The sequence below is a fragment of the Tursiops truncatus genome, chromosome 9 (genome assembly GCF_011762595.2).
Source record: "Tursiops truncatus isolate mTurTru1 chromosome 9, mTurTru1.mat.Y, whole genome shotgun sequence".
NCBI classification, from domain to species: domain Eukaryota; kingdom Metazoa; phylum Chordata; class Mammalia; order Artiodactyla; family Delphinidae; genus Tursiops; species Tursiops truncatus.
This window is the reverse complement of record NC_047042.1, coordinates 54,931,390-54,948,236: the sequence shown is the minus strand read 5'-3', so window position 1 is coordinate 54,948,236 and position 16,847 is coordinate 54,931,390. Positions and strand designations below refer to the sequence as shown.

At 42.9% G+C, this 16,847-nt stretch overlaps 2 protein-coding genes across 6 annotated transcripts in view; one reads left to right on the top strand and one right to left on the bottom strand.

Annotated features, from left to right (window-relative positions):
- The window catches only part of OSBPL3 (oxysterol binding protein like 3), a 206,022-nt gene that overhangs the window by 120,254 nt on the left and 68,921 nt on the right, over positions 1-16,847 (top strand). For all 5 annotated transcript variants that reach the window (XM_033863094.2, XM_033863092.2, XM_033863090.2 and 2 more), the window contains 2 exons: positions 15,424-15,540; positions 15,965-16,018. In XM_033863094.2, coding sequence (XP_033718985.1) covers positions 15,424-15,540; positions 15,965-16,018 — 171 coding nt within the window. The remainder of the gene's footprint in view (positions 1-15,423; positions 15,541-15,964; positions 16,019-16,847) is intronic.
- On the bottom strand, positions 8,729-10,051 carry LOC109548582 (alcohol dehydrogenase class-3-like). The gene has a single exon (XM_019926732.3). It carries the CDS (start codon positions 10,029-10,031, stop codon positions 8,907-8,909), a length of 1,125 nt encoding a protein of 374 aa, XP_019782291.1. The 5' UTR covers positions 10,032-10,051; the 3' UTR covers positions 8,729-8,906.

Genomic DNA, 16,847 nt, shown 5'->3' with positions numbered 1-16,847 from the left:
TTCTGTTTGGGAACCTTCAGTTTGGCTAATGCCATGCCTAACACAGCCCTGTTCTGTCCTCTCTTTTGATTAATTCATTGGTTTGAAAGAGTGTGTGGTTCTTTGAGTCCTGGGTCCTATTTACATATCTTTTGAGCTCTCATGGCACTGGCACGGGGCTTTGCACATGGCAGATGCAAATTACTGGGCTGAGTTTGCTGCACACCAGCAGCAAATATCCCTCTATCGAGGGCAGGTTGAAATGCATGGGCAGGTACATGTGGAGAATGAGAGCAAAAAGCCACAAATTCCCCAGCTCCCTCACTCCGGAGACAGACATATGAGGATTTCAAAAAATGAACAAAGACGTCTCCATTTGAGTTTTTCCTGGAAAATGATGAAATCCCTAAATACTTTCTAAACCTGGGGTCTCCAGACAGACTGCTTTGTTGGACAGTATGGAACAGAAGTAATGACTGTCTTCGTTTTAACTGACCTGTATTCACACTGGCTCTGCTTTTTGCTAACTGGACGACCTTACCATGTTGTAGAAAACCTCTTGGGCTTGGTTCTTCAGCTGTGAAATGTAGATAATTTTGCTTCCTTTTGCAAACTAAATGAAATAATAAATACAGAGTACCTGGGCTGCACACGGTAGACATTCGGTAAGTGTGGATTAAATGAATGAATGAATAAGCATGTGGTTGCTAGGTAGAAAGACTGCAATTCACAAAGCTTTATACATATATTAAGTAGGTTAAGGGATGTCTAAGTGGGAGAGAGAATTGCTATTTCAATACCTGTAAACTATGAGTAATTTCCTCTTGTCTTTTTCCCACTGCCCCTTACATTTCCTTCCTAGAACTTTCAAAGTAACGCATTTCAGAAGCCAGACTGTGCTAGAGATGAATGAATAGGTTTTGCCTTTTTTGAAAGAGTTCTATATGCCCTAATTTTTATTTCTTCAACCAATATCCATTGAGAACCTATTAGTAAGAGACCATGAGCAGGGAGATGTTAAGCTACTAAGAGGATAGGACAGCTGAACACGGGAGATGTGAAGCTACTAAGGATAGGACAGCTGAACACATCACTACAAATAAGAAATCAACTTTGATCGGGAAGACTGTGGATTGTAAAGAGAGCATGACTTCCGTTCTTTTTTTTAATTTGCTGTGTAAGTCAGAAATCTGGAACTGAATCCTTCCAAAATAATTAACAAGTGCTTCTCTCATTACTGCAGGGGATTTGAAATGGAGAGGTCTCCATACAATTATGCAATTTATTCTTGTCACCCTCTTGTCCCTGGGGCAATCTGAGGTGGCCTTTGAGCTCTGCCAGGGTCACCTGATGAGAATTTATTTATGCAGACTCTTAGATTATGCTGTACTCCAGGGAGCCGAGGGTGGCTGGGCTTGCTGCCAGAACCCATAAGACACAGGAGTTGAATGGGAGAGAATTTGCCAGAAAGAGTGAATTAACGCTATAATGTTCAGGTGTTTATAATTTCAGCTCTCTGGGTATTGAAAATATGTAGTTCCCTTTATTTCTTTTAATTCATTGTGTCTTTAGACACTGAGATTTACCAGCTGCCTTTTGTAAGTATGGGCTGAATAAACACCACGATAAAGACCCGTCAAGGAAGAGTGGCTTGGGAATGGCATGACTGTGTCACATTGTTCTATGATGGTCACAGAAGTTGCTTGAGAGCCAGATAGCCTGAGTTTAAATCTTGGGCTGTTTATAAGCTGTTTGACCTTGAGCAAGGTCCTTAATCCCCCTGTGCCTTGTGTCACGTAAGGTTGTGACAGTTGCTTCAGTTAGAAGAGAGCCAGCATGTAGTGTTATGTAAGTGTTTGACACATAAGCCATTCACCTTCGAGAAGCAGGAGTCCCAGGAGCCCTCAAGCAGTACCACATGGTGACTGCTTCCCTGTTTCATCCTATACAGAGGCAGATGGCTTGGCTTCTGTCTAGGCTGCTCTGAAAAGAGTCAGCAAGGGACTCTAGAAGTTAACAAGCATCTGATAGCACCTTTGCAGCTCATGAGATCCTCTCCTACTCTCCTTTGGAGTCTCAAAACAATCCAATGAGGTCTGTATTTTTTCTACACTTTAGAAAGAAAACAGGGCCCAATTAACTGCCGGTTTAGAGTCACACAGCTAAGAAGTGGTAGAGGGTCAGGCAGCCATCTATTTGAAGAACACTAAGTTTCTTTAGATGCTAGAAAGCTTCTTTAGAAGTTAATTCAAGTTCCACGTGCCGTATGTACAAATGATTGTTGTTTAAACACACCTCCAGAAGCCAACACTCTGTGAATGCAGGGGCAAGAGTAACACAGATGAGGGAAGCAGCCATAAGGATCCCCCAGGTCTGTTTGTCCAGAACTGTTATTTTTCTCGTGGCTCCAACAGAGAAAAATAATTAACTATATAGTTCCATCTTAGTTTTTCAGATCCCCCCCCTTTCTGAGCCTTTTATTTCTCCTTACTGCCTACCTTTTGGTCACACCTATGGTTGTGACATTATGCACTGAAAGTAGGAAGGGCAAAGACCCAGCACTCAATTCTCAATATATTTCTACTCTGAGTAAGTCTTGTAAAGAAAAAAACAAACATTTGATACAGGAAGAAATGAAAACTTCAGCTAAAATGATGTATTTGAATTGTCAGGGTTTGCTTGTCGCTTTGCATGTCTACAAATGACAGCTGCCTTCCACACTCTGAAGGGCACGAGAAACCAAACTCTTAAAACACTTCTGGAAGTTACTGATCCATCCAAACTGTTCTGCAATTCCAGAATAACACACATAGCAAATATATTTTGGTGGGTTTTAGAAACACTAGTTTGATAGAAACTACATGGTTACCTTAAGAGAATCAGCGTATTTATTCACGGTTGGCATTGGCCATAGTGCAGGATACAGGAAGGCAGAACCGATTCAGATGCTTTTGTTGAGAGCACAGCTTACTAGCTTTGCAGTTACTAGATGTTTTTCTAGGAGCTATAGATGCAAATGTGAACCAAAGGGACTCAACAGTTCTTTCCCAGGGAGGGGAAAGTCTGAGTCTACTTAAGTGATGTGATGCTATTAAAATATTGATACTAAAGGCCGAGAAGTGACAGTGTAAGTAGGACCTAGGCAAAACAGGAGACTTCCCTGGAATAATCTGACATCTCTCTAAGGTCCTCTACACCCTGGCCCTACCATCGAGTCCAGCTGTGTCTCCCTCTGCACCTCTACACAAGCTCCCACCACAACCAAAATCACCTCCTCTCTATTCTCACTCCAGATGAGTCGATTTCCTGGCAGTCTCTGGCCTAGTGGTCCCTCTTGCCCTGTGTAGTAGGCTGAATGGTTCCCCCACCCCCAAAGATATATCTACATCCTAGTCCTTGGAACCTGTGAAGGCTACCTTATTTGGTAAAAGATGTAATAAATTTAAGAATCTTGAGATGAGGAGAACGTCCTGGATTATCCGGGTCAGCCCCAAGTTCAGTGACCAGTGTCCTTATAAGAAACACACAGAGAGAAGACAGACACGGAGGAGAAGGTGATGTGTGTGAAGACAGAGGCAGAGATCTGGGTGATGGGAATACAAGCCAAGGAACGCCAAGGCCACCAGAAACCGGAAGGGGCAAGGAACGCTATTATAGACCAAATGTTTGTGTCTGTGCCCGCCCCACCCCAGTTCATATGTTGAAACCCTGACCCCCAATATGATGACATTTAGAGGTGGGGCCTCTGGGGGATAGTTAGGTTCAGATGAGGTCATGAGGGTGATGCCTTCATCCTGGGATGAATGCCCTTATGAGAAGAGGACAGACGACAGAGCTTCTTGCTCTTAGGCGTGGAGGAAGAGCAGACAGTGGGAAGGCAGCTGTTTACAGGTCAGGGAGCGGGTTCTCACCAGGAACCGAATCTACCAGCACCTTTATCTTGGACTACCCTCCCAGTCTGTGGTATTTGTTACAGCAACCCAAGTTAAGACAAACACATTCTCCCTTAGAGTCTCTGGAGGGAGCATAGCTCTGCTAATGCCTTAATTTTGGACTTCTGGCTTCCAGAACTGTTAGAGGATAAATTTCTGTTGCTTTAAGTCACCAGCGCTGTGGTAGTTTGTCAGGGTAGCCTCAGAAGCCCTGCTTTCTCACACTGTGTCAGTTTTTCTTCATATCCCAGTTCAAGTCATTTCACTAAGGTGGACCCAGCCCTATGTGAGATTGTGCCTGCCCTGGAACAGGAGTCTGTAGCAGGTTTATGTGAGACTCGCATCCGGCATTTACGAGTTTTCAACCGTGTGGTGTCTCTATTTTTAATGTACGTTAACTGTTTGAAGGCCAGCATTTGGTTTCACATCTTTGCATCTCCAGTACCTATATGGTGCTAAGCCTTAGACCTTTGAGTTAGAGACTATCCTGTTAAATAGAAGCTCAGTTATAACTAGAATATAACCTACATAACACAAAAGCCATTCCTTTTTTGATTCATGAGGCTCTCCGGGATCTTAATCTGTTGCTAGGTTCTCATGATGAGAACCAGTTATTCTTACAGAGAGGTGAAAGAAAGTCACTGATGATTTGGATCAAGGATAAGAATGTTTATTTTTTATTTATTTTTTATTTTTATTTTTTTTAGCGGTATGTGGGCCTCTCACTGTTGTGGCCTCTCCCGTTGCGGAGCACAGGCTCTGGACGCGCAGGCCCAGCGGCCATGGCTCACGGGCCCAGCCGCTCCGCAGCATGTGGGATCTTCCCGGACCTGGGCACGAATCCGTGTCCCCTGCATCGGCAGGCGGACTCTCAACCACTGCGCCACCAGGGAAGCCCTATTTTTTATTTTTTATTTTTTATTTTTTTTGCAGTACGCAGGCCTCTCACTGTCGTGGCCTCTCCCGTTGCGGAGCACAGGCTCCGGACGCGCAGGCTCAGCGGCCATGGCTCACGGGCCCAGCCGCTCCGCGGCATGTGGAATCCTCCCGGACCTGAGCACGAACCCGTGTGCCCTGCATCGGCAGGTGGACTCTCAACCACTGTGCCACCAGGGAAGCCCAATACTACTCATTTTTAATTTGTTTTTGGGGAGACTTTATCAGCCAATATTTTATTTTCTTTTATTTCATTTTATTTATTTTTATTATAACACTTAACACGAGATCTATCTTAACAAATTTTTAAGTGCACAATACAATAGTATTGTTAACTGCTGGCACAATGTCGTAAGCAAATCTCTAGAACTTACCTCGCATAACTGAGACTTTATACCCAGTTAATAGACATGAGGTTATGATATAAGATTTAGAAGGGATCTCAAGCTCATTTATCCTGACCTCCTTCCTAGTCTAGGAATCCCTCTGCAGCACCTATGCCAGCCTCTGACAGAGTTCCCCAGTGACTAGGGAACGTACTCGTTCATAGCCCTTGTCGTTTCTGTTATTTTTCATAGCACTGACTATTATCAGACAATCATCCTTTATGCAGAGGTGGAGTCCAGGGCCTTATAATTCTCACCCATTGGCCCTGGTTTTACCCTCAGAGCCTACTGAGTCAAATCCCGGTTCTTCAAGGCAGGCTGGTCTCCTAGAGTGTGGCTGCTTGGAGTGGTTCTGTGGTCCAGCAAAAGCAGCAGCCTCACCTGTGCAGGTGCAGAAGCCCAGGCCTCGCCCCAGCCCTACGAACCTGAACTCTGTGTTTTGACAAAATCTTCAGTGATTGGTACGTTACAGTTGAGAAGCACTGCGTTAGATTGCATATCCACCCCACCCCCACTCTATTCTTTTCATTTTTCTTTCTATCAGGTTTGTTGGTGTTCAAAAACTCTGAGTTGAGGAAGAAACAATTGACAAGAAGCAACAACTCCAAGTGTCAGTGATTGAAATATAAGTCCAGAATTGGTCTGACATCAGTTAAAGCTATCGTTACATTAACTGGAAATCTGTTGGCAAGCATTTCCATGTGTTCCTAATACAGTCATAAAAGATGACATTGATGATCCTGAGGCTTTAGAAGATTACACATGACTTTAAAGTCATGTTAAATTGTGTTTCATGTGATTTAATGCTGGGGATTGCCTTGTGACTTTTAAAAGCCTGATAAACAGACTAAATAAATAATCAGAACAGCCCACTTTCCAGTCATGGCAGACAGAGGCAACCACAAAACTTCCTTTCACAACACTCTTCAGCTGCAGGAAGAATTTAAAGTTTTAAATCGTTTTCTATTTCTGACATCACTGTAAGGGCAGTGACTGAGAACCCAGCATTTGAAAGGTGCAGAGGAGATGTATGCTGTGGAAACAGCTGTACTGGAGGGAAGTGCTTTCAGTTTGTGCACTCAGCAATATGGAAATGAACTTTGCCAGCTCATGAGCATGAATAAATCCTTAGTTGCCTTTCCCACCACAAAGCAGCTTTCTATATTTGGCACTTTTAGATGTTCAGTGAAACAGACTGAATTTAATGCCAGATGACAGCACCAGACTGTCTTCAGTTAAACTCAAGCAAAGACCTTTAGAAGCCGCTTCCCCCTACCCTGTCCTGTTTCTCTCTCCACCTGGTATTCATGGGGAGCTTTAAGCCTGACGCCCCCAGGGCAGATATCAGCCCAGTTGTGTTGGGCTAAGTCAGCAGGGCCTGATCTCCCCTGGGCCCAGGTCCACCTGCACTGTGTTTCTCAGGGCACTCAGCTCAGGGTGCATGTCCTCCTCCTGGGTCACTGGTATGTGAAGCATAGTAGAAGCCACTTCCTGCCACCCGGTGCCTTTAGACGAGAGAAAGTGACATCTCTGCATTTTCTGTCCTGAGTACCAGTTCACTCCAATCCAGCACATATTATTAAAGTCCCTGACCCCAAGGGCTCTGTGAGGCCCTTTTTTATAGCCTCTTGCTCCTCAGACTTATTCGTTCAGCAAATATTTATTTAGGGCGCCTATGTCACAGGTAGTGAGGTGATAAGAAATCAGCCTCAGTCTCTGTCCTCACGGTACCCACCTTCTAGCTAGGGAGACAGAGAGTGCAAGTGAGGTCTGCAAGTGCTGAGGAGGGAGAGAATTTCTGCCCCAAGGAGGAGGTGGTGTGGGGCTAGGTGAGAATTCACCAGGCTGAGAAGTAGGTGGGGCAGATGTTCCAGATATAAGACAGCGAATGAGCAAAGACTTGGCAGCATTAAAATGCACAGGCTGATTTCCCGCCCCAGTTCAGGGGGATGCAGGATGGGAGACGTGGCAGCTGTGCTCAGGATCCCAGCCTTGCTTGTCTCTATCTGTAGGGCAGGGCTTCTTGACTCCTTCAGATGGCTTCTGATCTTGGACTTAGCCACCTCCGTCCCCCTGCCCCATGGCATTTACTCTTTGTTCATCATCAGAATGTACATATTTAAATTACAGTAGAATATACAATGTGCTGTAATATGTAGCAGAATGATTGAAAATATCGATTTTGTAGTCAGGTGACTTTATAGCATGGGGAAAGTTACCTATTCTCTCTTCCTTGGTTTCCACATTCCAAAAATACTGGTTTCCAGGAAGACTGAGAGGGGATGAAAGTTAAGGGAGGAGTATTTTTAGGGAAGTGAAACTATTTTGTATGTTATTGAAATGGTGGATATGTGACATTATGCATTTGGCAAAACTCATAGAACTGTATACCACAAAGAGTGACTCCCTAGTGTAAACTATGGACTTCAGTTAATAATGATGTATTATATTGGTTCATCTATTTTTTAAAAAATGTGGCACATCAGTGCAAGATGTTAATAACAGAAAACTGTGTGTGGCGAGAGAGGAAGTGTATGGAACTTTTTGTAATTTCAATTTTCCTATAAACCTAAAAGTGCTCTAAAAATAGTCTATTAGTTTTAAAAATGTCAAAAAAAAATGAAGGTGCAATAAAGACATTTAAAAAATATACTAATAAATCCAACCTTGCAAGATTGTGAAAAGGTTAAGCGCAACAATGTACACGCGGCGTTTAGAACACTTCCTGATAGATGATAAGTAGTAACATTATTAATAATGTTAGCTATTGTAATTGCTTCATTAGTTTGGTCAACATATTTATTCATATCTACCATGGACCATTTTTTTCCCTCCAGTTTTATTGAGATATAATTGACACACAGCACTGTGTAAGTTTAAGGTGTACAGCATAATGATTTGACTTATATACGTCATGAAATTATCATCACAATAAGTTTAGTGAACATCCATCATCTCAGATAGATTCAAAATTAGAGAAATAGAAACAAATTTTTTCTTCCATGTGATGAGAACTCTTAAGATTTATTCTTTTTTAAAAGAATTTATTTATTTTACTTATTATTTATTTTTGGCTGTGTTGTGTCTTCGTTGCTGCACGAGGGTTTTCTCTAGTTGCGGCGAGCAGGGGCTACTCTTCATTGCCGTGAGCAGGCCTCTCACTACGGTGGCTTCTCTTGTTGCGGAGCACGGGCTCTAGGTGCACGGGCTTCGGTAGCTGTGGCTCAAAGGCTCTAGAGCGCAGGCTCAGTAGTTATGGTGCACGGGCTTAGTTGCTCCGCGGCATGTGGGATCTCCCCAGACCAGGGTTTGAACCCATGTCCCCTGCATTGGCAGGCAGATTCTCAACCACTGAGCCACCAGGGAAGCCCAGGATTTATTCTTTTTTTTTTTTTTTTTTTTGCAGAAGTTCCTTTTATTATGTTAAAAATATTCCTTAATGAGCCAGCAATTATTTATGTGAAGAAGAGTCCAGAAAACAGACTTATGACAGTATTAGCCTTGTCCTTGATTAGACGTTTATGAATTTATTCACAAAACATTATTCCCCAGAGTCAGTTAATGAAGGTCTAAGAAGCTGTGAACTTGAAAGAGCTCCTTCCTGCTTGTCTGGCTGCTCCAATCAGACCACAAGACTTAGTTACAAGGATGGAAGAATTTTTCTCTTTTGAATTTAAAGCTTTACAACAGTTCGGATGCTCTTTCCTGCATGCATCAGTTCAAAAGCTTCGTTAATTTGGTCAAAAGGCAAATTGTGAGTCACAAATTCATCAATCTTTATTTTTTTGGACTTATATTTGGACACCAACTTTGGGACGCGTTCTACACTCTTCCATCCTCCAAAGGCAGTGCCTTTCCACGTGCGGCCTGTTACCAGCAGGAATGGACGAGTGGTAACTTCTTCACCTGAGGCAGCTACTCCAACCACCACGCTGACGCCCCAGCCTTTGTGGCAGGCCTCCAGCGCTGCTCTCATGACTTTCAGGTTACCAATACACTCAAAGGAACAGTCCACTCCCCCATCAGTCATCTCAACGAGCACTTCCTGGATAGGTTTACTGAAGTCCTGGCGGTTAGTACACTCAGAGGCCCCGAACTCCTTAGCCCTTGTGAATTTATCTTTATTGATGTCCACACCAATGATCCGGGATGCACCAGCCACCTTACAGCCCATGATAACTGCCAGTCCAACTCCTCCCAGGCCAAAGACGGCACAAGTAGAGCCAGGCTCCCCCTTGGCAGTGTTCACAGCAGCACCATAACCAGTTGAAATGCCACAACCCAGAAGGCAGACTTTATCCAAAGGGGCTAAAGGATCAATTTTAGCAACAGAGATATCAGCCACAACTGTGTATTCAGAAAATGTGCTGGTTCCCGTGTAATGTAAAATTGTCTTTCCTTTACAAGTAAATCTGCTAGTGCCATCTGGCATGAATCCTTTCCCTTGAGTGACTCTTACCTTCTGGCAAAAGTTCGTTTTAGGATTTAGACAGAATTTGCACTCTCCACACTGTGGGATGTAAAGTGGGATGACAGTATCACCTGCCTTCAGCTTAGTAACTCCTTCACCAACACTTTCCACAATTCCAGCACCTTCATGTCCCAAGATCACTGGAAAACTCCCTTCAGGATCAGCCCCACCCAGGGTATAGGCGTCAGTGTGGCAAACTGCAGTGGCAATAATCTTAATTCGAACTTCATGAGCCTTTGGGGGTGCCACCTCTATCTCCTCTATGGAGAGAGGCTTTCTAGCCTCCCAGGCAACCGAAGCCTTGCAGTTGATAACCTGGCTCGCCATCTCCTCGGATTCCGGTCAGCGCGAAGTGAGGACTCGGGAGGGGCCCCACCGCAATGAAAGATCCCAGGATTTATTCTTAACCACTTTCATATACTATGCACTATTAAGTAGTGAACAAGACAGAAAAGGTTCCTGCTTTCATGGGCTAGAAAGTATTCAATCATTTTATCTTTTTGTTGTTTATATTTTTGTATTTATATATTGTTTCAATCTACCCCACTGGATAGTGTTTCCTGAGGCACTATTCTTTTGTGTTTTGAATGGCAGCCTGCCTAGAAGTGTGGATACATTTTAATATCTCCTTGTTGACCAACCATCCAGTGCCATTTACTTGGTTTGAGACCTTAATCTATGTTCTTTGTTTGAGACCCCAACAATGAATAAACCCAGGAGAATTCTTTTCTTTCTTACTATATACTCAGTTCTTTGCTGGGGTTCTAAACAACTTAAAAAGATGGCCCCTACAACTGTTTGGGGACAGAAGAGCAAAGCACTGGGGATAAAAATGGAAAAAAAATTTATAAAATACTAAACTACCTGGTAATGGACAGCAATACTACTGTCATTTACAGGAATACATGATTGATGTCGTTTGGGTAACTTAGGAATTTCATGGAAAGAGAAAACTGAACTAAAATCTTGAAGCATTTGTACGGATGGAAAAGAACAAGAGAAGATTCTGGGAGCTTGGAAAAACACAAGTAAACCACAGCAGTGGAAATGACAAATATTATGTTGTATTCATTTTTACACTGCATGGAGAGTAGGACCTAGTGAGGTCCCATAAATGATTGTAGAAGTGGAGAGTCTTGGGAGATCAGGTTTGATGAGATCGGCGGGTGGTGGCGGGGAAACAGAGGAGAAGGGACATGGAAGATACACATTTTGAAGATGAAACTAACAGGACTGACTTATAATAATCAAGCCCTTACAGTTTCAAAGTGATTTCACTATATTGTGTCCTGGTCTGGCATTCCTTCTCACAGAATTGGTGTCGGGATCAGCAGTGGCTCTTAACTCCATCATACCAATGTCCCCTTTTTATGACCAGTATTTCAGTGAAGGCTTTACTCTCCTCAAATGAAATTCATTATTAATTTAATATAATTGCCCACATAATTTTGAAAATATCAACATAACACTTTACTGTGAATAAAGGAAACTTCAGAGAAGTGGTCAAAGTATACATTATAATATGTAAAAGCCCAGACATGACTATACCAGAGGACATAACGAAGTGGTCAGATACACCTATATGTGGGGTCACGGCTACTAATGCAGACCCATAGAGATGTGTTAATAACTCACATACCGCAAGTGGCACGGGCTTCAGTGACACGATTCTGCAAAATGGTGGGTGACTCTTGCTAAAGTCCCAAACAGGAGGAAGTACAGTCTTATCTCAATTATTCAGTAGTTGCATTCCCAAGAATTCAGAGTGTGTTAAAAACCATGCAAAAGGGCTTCCCTGGTGGTGCAGTGGTTGAGAGTCCGCCTGCCGATGCAGGGGACACGGGTTCGTGCCCCGGTCTGGGAAGATCCCACATGCCGCGGAGCGGCTGGGCCCGTGAGCCATGGCCGCAGAGCCTGCGCGTCTGGAGCCTTGTGCTCCGCAACGGGAGAGGCCACAGCAGTGAGAGGCCCACGTACCGCAAAAAAAAAAAAAAAAAAACATGCAAAAATACTTTGGTAAGTACATGAAACAGAGTTAAGTTCTGTGCTCGAATAATTATAAACGGGTTTCATCTCTGAAAATGTCTCTTGGCACTTTGGAAAATCTTGCGGATGTGGGACAACTTCTTTATTGTGCAAGACCAAGACATTTCAGGACATCTGACATTCCTGGCCCCCAGCCATTAGATGCCAGAGACCAACCACCCACTCCATCACTGTGACAACTAAAAGTGCCCCCAAGGTTTCACAGCCTGAGAGAAGAGTACCCACTGAGAACCACTGGCTGGATGCTGGCTCTTAGGTTTCAGCCTCATGACTCAAGGACGGTGACAGATAAGGAAGTTGGGAGGGGGAGGATTTGGATGTTGAGCCAGAAAAGGAGTTGGCTGCAGTGCTTTCTTCCTCAGTCAAGGAGAGCCTTCACTTTCTTAAATTCTTCAAATCTGGCTCTTCCAACCTCGTAAGAGTTTCAAGTTCTGAGCCCAGATAGAAGAGAAAGTGAGGGAAAAAAGATGATATTTCGTAGTACTAAGTGCAAACCCTGTTTGACTTATTTACCTTAAGAGCCAAGAAACCCAGTCTAATCCCCTGCCCTCCACATTGGCTCATTGGTAGGCATATACTGTGTCTCAAGAGTTCAGGAGAAATCTAGTTCTAACACGAATCCTTGAAACATTTTTGAGATTTAAGCCTTGTTATCCTTTAAACTATAGGTGTGATCTCATTCCATTTGTTTTTCAGTTTTGTAAAGTATGCAATAACGTCTAATCCCTCTTGGCATTTGCATTTTGCACAATTGAATGTCTTCAGCAGATGTGCACGATGGTCTAGTATTAGCACTCTGCCTGTTGCCTTTTGCTTGGGAGTCTTAAACAAATCAAAAGGGCTTGATTTTCTTAGAGTACTTTTTAGAAGATTTCAAGCCTTAGATTTTCATTTAACAGTGATAACACACACACACCTTCTTTCACAAATGTGAATGTGCTGTATTTGATTTGTAAATAGTCATTTAGCCCAAAGATATTGGGCATACTTCAAATGCAAGCCAGTGAATGATATTCCAAGAACATAAATCTGTTTGCAGCCTTATTCCAGGACCAAGTTTATCCGTTTGTCAATCAGATGCATACTAGTCACAGGATAACACGTTAGGCACATTGAGGAAATCAGAAGTGAACAGACACTTTAGAGCCTCAAGGTGTCTATTATCCAGTCCAGGGATGATAAAACCTCACATATACAATCATAAGCAGAAGGTGAGATGAAATACTGATGGAGTCTCTGGGATGAAATAGTACTTTCCTCTGAAGAAGGCTTCCTGGAGGAGGTGAAATTTTTAACTTGATGATTTTAACGATTCAGTAAAATCTTGACAAGCAAGACACTTTTTGAGGACTGGTTTTTTTGAGCTGAAATAAATGTGAGCAGAATTTTTGTGTGTGTGTGGCTTCCCATCACTTAATATTATGCATTCTCCATTTATTGTCTGGATGTAATTAAGTGACTGAATAATTGGTAATCATTGCTACAAAGAATCTCGTTTGACATTTTTACCTTTTTGAAAAAGTCCTCTAATTTAGGAGCTGAATCTAAGCTTTGGTTTTTCCATTGAAGAATTCAACTTTTACAACTCCAGATTTCAACCAGTGCTATGTTTGAGAGCTCTGGGATGTACCTTAAGCCTTATTGAGAGTAAGGTGCAATCAGACATAAGGCAGATCTGTCAGGATGGTTATACAAAGTGTTCAGCCACTAAGGTAGGAAAATGGTCTTGCTACCAGGTGTTTTCCATATCTTGAACTTGAGGACAACACAGACACCAAGCCAGAGCACCCAGGACTCTCTGTGGTTCCATGCCCTCCCCATTAGACCGTCTGCTGCCTGGGACTTGGGTCTAATTGCTTCTGCTCCCAGGTTATTAAGGTCCATCTCCCAGCCCCTCTGGCCTCTGCCTGTACCACTTACTGCAGGCTGGAGATTTGACTAAGAGCAAGTTATTCAACATGAAATTTGGCCCAGATGACATGTTTGTCTCTTGAGATATCCGCACCCCAGTTTTCGTTGTAGCATTATCTGCAATAGCCACAACATGGAAACAATCCAAGTGCCCATTGGATGGGTGAATGGATAAAGAAAATGTAAGATGTATATGTATCCCCTGGAAATGTAAGATTCCGTATATTCCATATATATACATATACACAATGGAATATTATTCAGCCATAAAAAAAGAAATCCTGCCTTTTGTGACAATATGGATGGATCTTGAGGATATTATGCTAAGTGAAGCAAATCAGACAGAGAAAGATAAATACTGTATGTTCTCACTTATATTCAGATCTAAAGAAGCCAAACTCATAGAAGGAGAGAGTAGAATGGTGGCTACCAGGGGCAGAAGGTGGGGGAAATGGAGAGAATATTGGTCGAATGGTACAAATTTCCAGCTGTAAGATGAATAAGCTCTGGGGCTCTAATGTATAGCATGGTGACTATAATTAACAATGTTATATACTTGAAAGCTGGTAAGAGAGTAGATCTTAAATGTTATCATCACACACAAAAAAAAATAGTATATTCTGTGAGGGAATAGAGGTGTATCAAATCATCGCATTGTACATCTTAAACCTACGTATGTTATTTGCCAGTAATATCTCAGTAAACCCGAGGAGGGGAAAGACATGTTTGTCAAAACGTAATTATCCTGTGTTGGAAAAGTTTTCTCTCTGATCTGGATGGTAGGTATAGGTATATAAATTCTTCAAGTTACAGTCTTAAGATTTGCGCATTCCATGTATGTTATATCCCAACAAAAAATGTAAAAATAATAATAAATAAAAACCAGCTGAAGTGTTGTCAGTTTTGGTCTATCTGGGGGTAATTTTGCAATGGTATGTGCATTTTCAAGCATTTAAAAATAAATTTTTAGTGTTTTTCTTTAGTATTCCTTTTAAAATTCTTTTCTAGTCGATTACTTGAAATAACCCAAATGGCTAACAGTGGAAGATTTATAGTAATAACTACTTGTACCTCAAAATTGCAAACAGCTTAGTAGAGCAATAATTGCACCTTCCCCTCACCAAAGTTTGTGAAACAAAAGAAAGGAGGAGAAAACAAAACTTCTGGGCAAAGAGGATGAAAATACTTGTTGCAGAACCACCTTTTTGATGCTTCAAGATTTCCAACATTTAAATACCTAGAATTTGGAGGCAGTGTGACTAAATCATCATTTTGACCAACGTGTTGTGTTTACCAATTTGCATGCAGTCTCACACTTTTCAGCCAATTTTCCCAGCCACCCCTACCCCTCCTGCCCAGCCTCCATCCTGATGTATGTAGCTTTGGGTTCAAATTCAGACCGAAGTCTAGTGGTGAGTGAGAATTACTGATGATGTCAAAGGGAACAAAAATAGAACTTACAGGAAAGTCTTTACCTTTAGCTGTGGTTGTCAAGGTTCAAGCACCAAAAAAGACAGAGACATTCCCTTCTGAGAGAGAGCTTTTCAAAAACAACAACAACAAAAAATTTGATGCCACTAAATTATAGCATTAAATCTGTAACGTCAAAGAACTGTACATAAATTAAATTTGAGTTTCTTCTCCCAACACACCCAGCCAGTCTCATCATCTTGGATGGATTGACTGATGGGATCGAGTGCTTCTTAACATTACTATTTTTTTTAAAGATAGCCATTGAGCCTGAACTCTTTTGTTGGAACAGGACAGCTGGGAAGTGGTGGAAGGACTGAGGGGAGAGGTGAATTACACCCAGGAGCCACCAATTCAGAAAGGATTTTTGCTGAAAAAAAGGAAATGGCCCTTGAAAGGCTGGCACAAGGTAAGAACTGGTCTGGGACGCACCTTCGTTTGCACCTACACTCCCCACTCAGGACCCGGTTCTTAAGCACTTACATTTAATTTGAAGTTGAGCATGGAGACCAAGAGAAGGATGTTTAAATGGAATGTCTTTTTTTTTTTTTTTTATTGGCTGCGTTGGGGCTTCGTTGCTTCGCGCGGGCTTTCTCTAGTTGCGGCGAGCGAGGGCTACTCTGTTGCGGTGCGCGGGCTTCTCATTGCGGTGGCTTCTCTTGTTGCGGAGCATGGGTCCTAGGCGCGCGGGCTTAGTTGCTCTGTGGCATGTGGGATCTTCCCAGACCAGGGATCAAAACCGTGTCCCCCGCACTGGCAGGTGGATTCTTAACCACTGCACCACCAGGGAAGTCCTGGGAATGTCTTAATGAATTCTGCTTTATTCCCCACAGAGATTCTTCTATCTGGACAAAGGAATCTTGAAATATGCCAAGAACCAAAGTGATGTAAGTCGTCTTGTTAATCCAGTATGCTACTGAAGAATTCTAAAGGGCTAGTGGTTGTCAGCTCATGGATGAGATTGTGCATGTTTGAGAATTGCATTTCCCTAAACTGGAGATCAGGGAGGGGTGGTGGTTCCCTCTCAGGGAACAGAGGTATCTGCTCCCCACTGTCCTTGCTCTGGGTTCTGGGTGGGCTCAGTTCACCCACCAAGTAGAGGTGCAGGAGCCCCTATCAACACCCTACTGGGTATCCAGGCATGGGTTCTGGTCTTAGGGTTGTGCTGTGGGGTTCTCTGGGTGGGGGAGACCTCTTCACAGTGAGCTAACAGGAACAAAACAGAGAGCGTGTCCCTCCCACTGTTATGGGGACTGAGGGGTTTAGTGGAGAAGGCCCTTGGTGAAGGTGACGGGAGGTTCCCCTGTGTGTGAACACCAGGCGGACAGCCCTTGAGGACTCAGAATGACTACTGGTCCTGCCCTCGTAGGGGTCCCTCTCTCACCCAGCACTTCTCCCGTCTTCCTCTCTTCGCCTCTCTCACGGTGCTCACCTTGTTGGGGCAAATACAGAAACGTGCCATAGTGCCTGACCCACAGTGGCCTGTATTAGCTTCCTTACTCCTCTTTTAATTTTTATTTTTAAATTTTTTTTTGGTTTCTTCAGCTTTTAAAGAAATTTTAAAATTAATTTTTATTGGATTATAGTTGATTTATAATGTTGTGTTAGTTTCTGCTGTACAGCAAAGTGAATCAGTTATACATATATCCATTCTTTTTTAGATTCCATTCCCATACGGGTCATTACAGAGTATTGAGTAGAGTTCCCTGTGCTATA

What these genes read in the sequence shown, in the direction of transcription:
- LOC109548582 (XM_019926732.3), bottom strand. Translation starts at nt 10,031, where the DNA reads ATGGCGAGCCAGGTTATCAACTGCAAGGCTTCGGTTGCCTGGGAGGCT.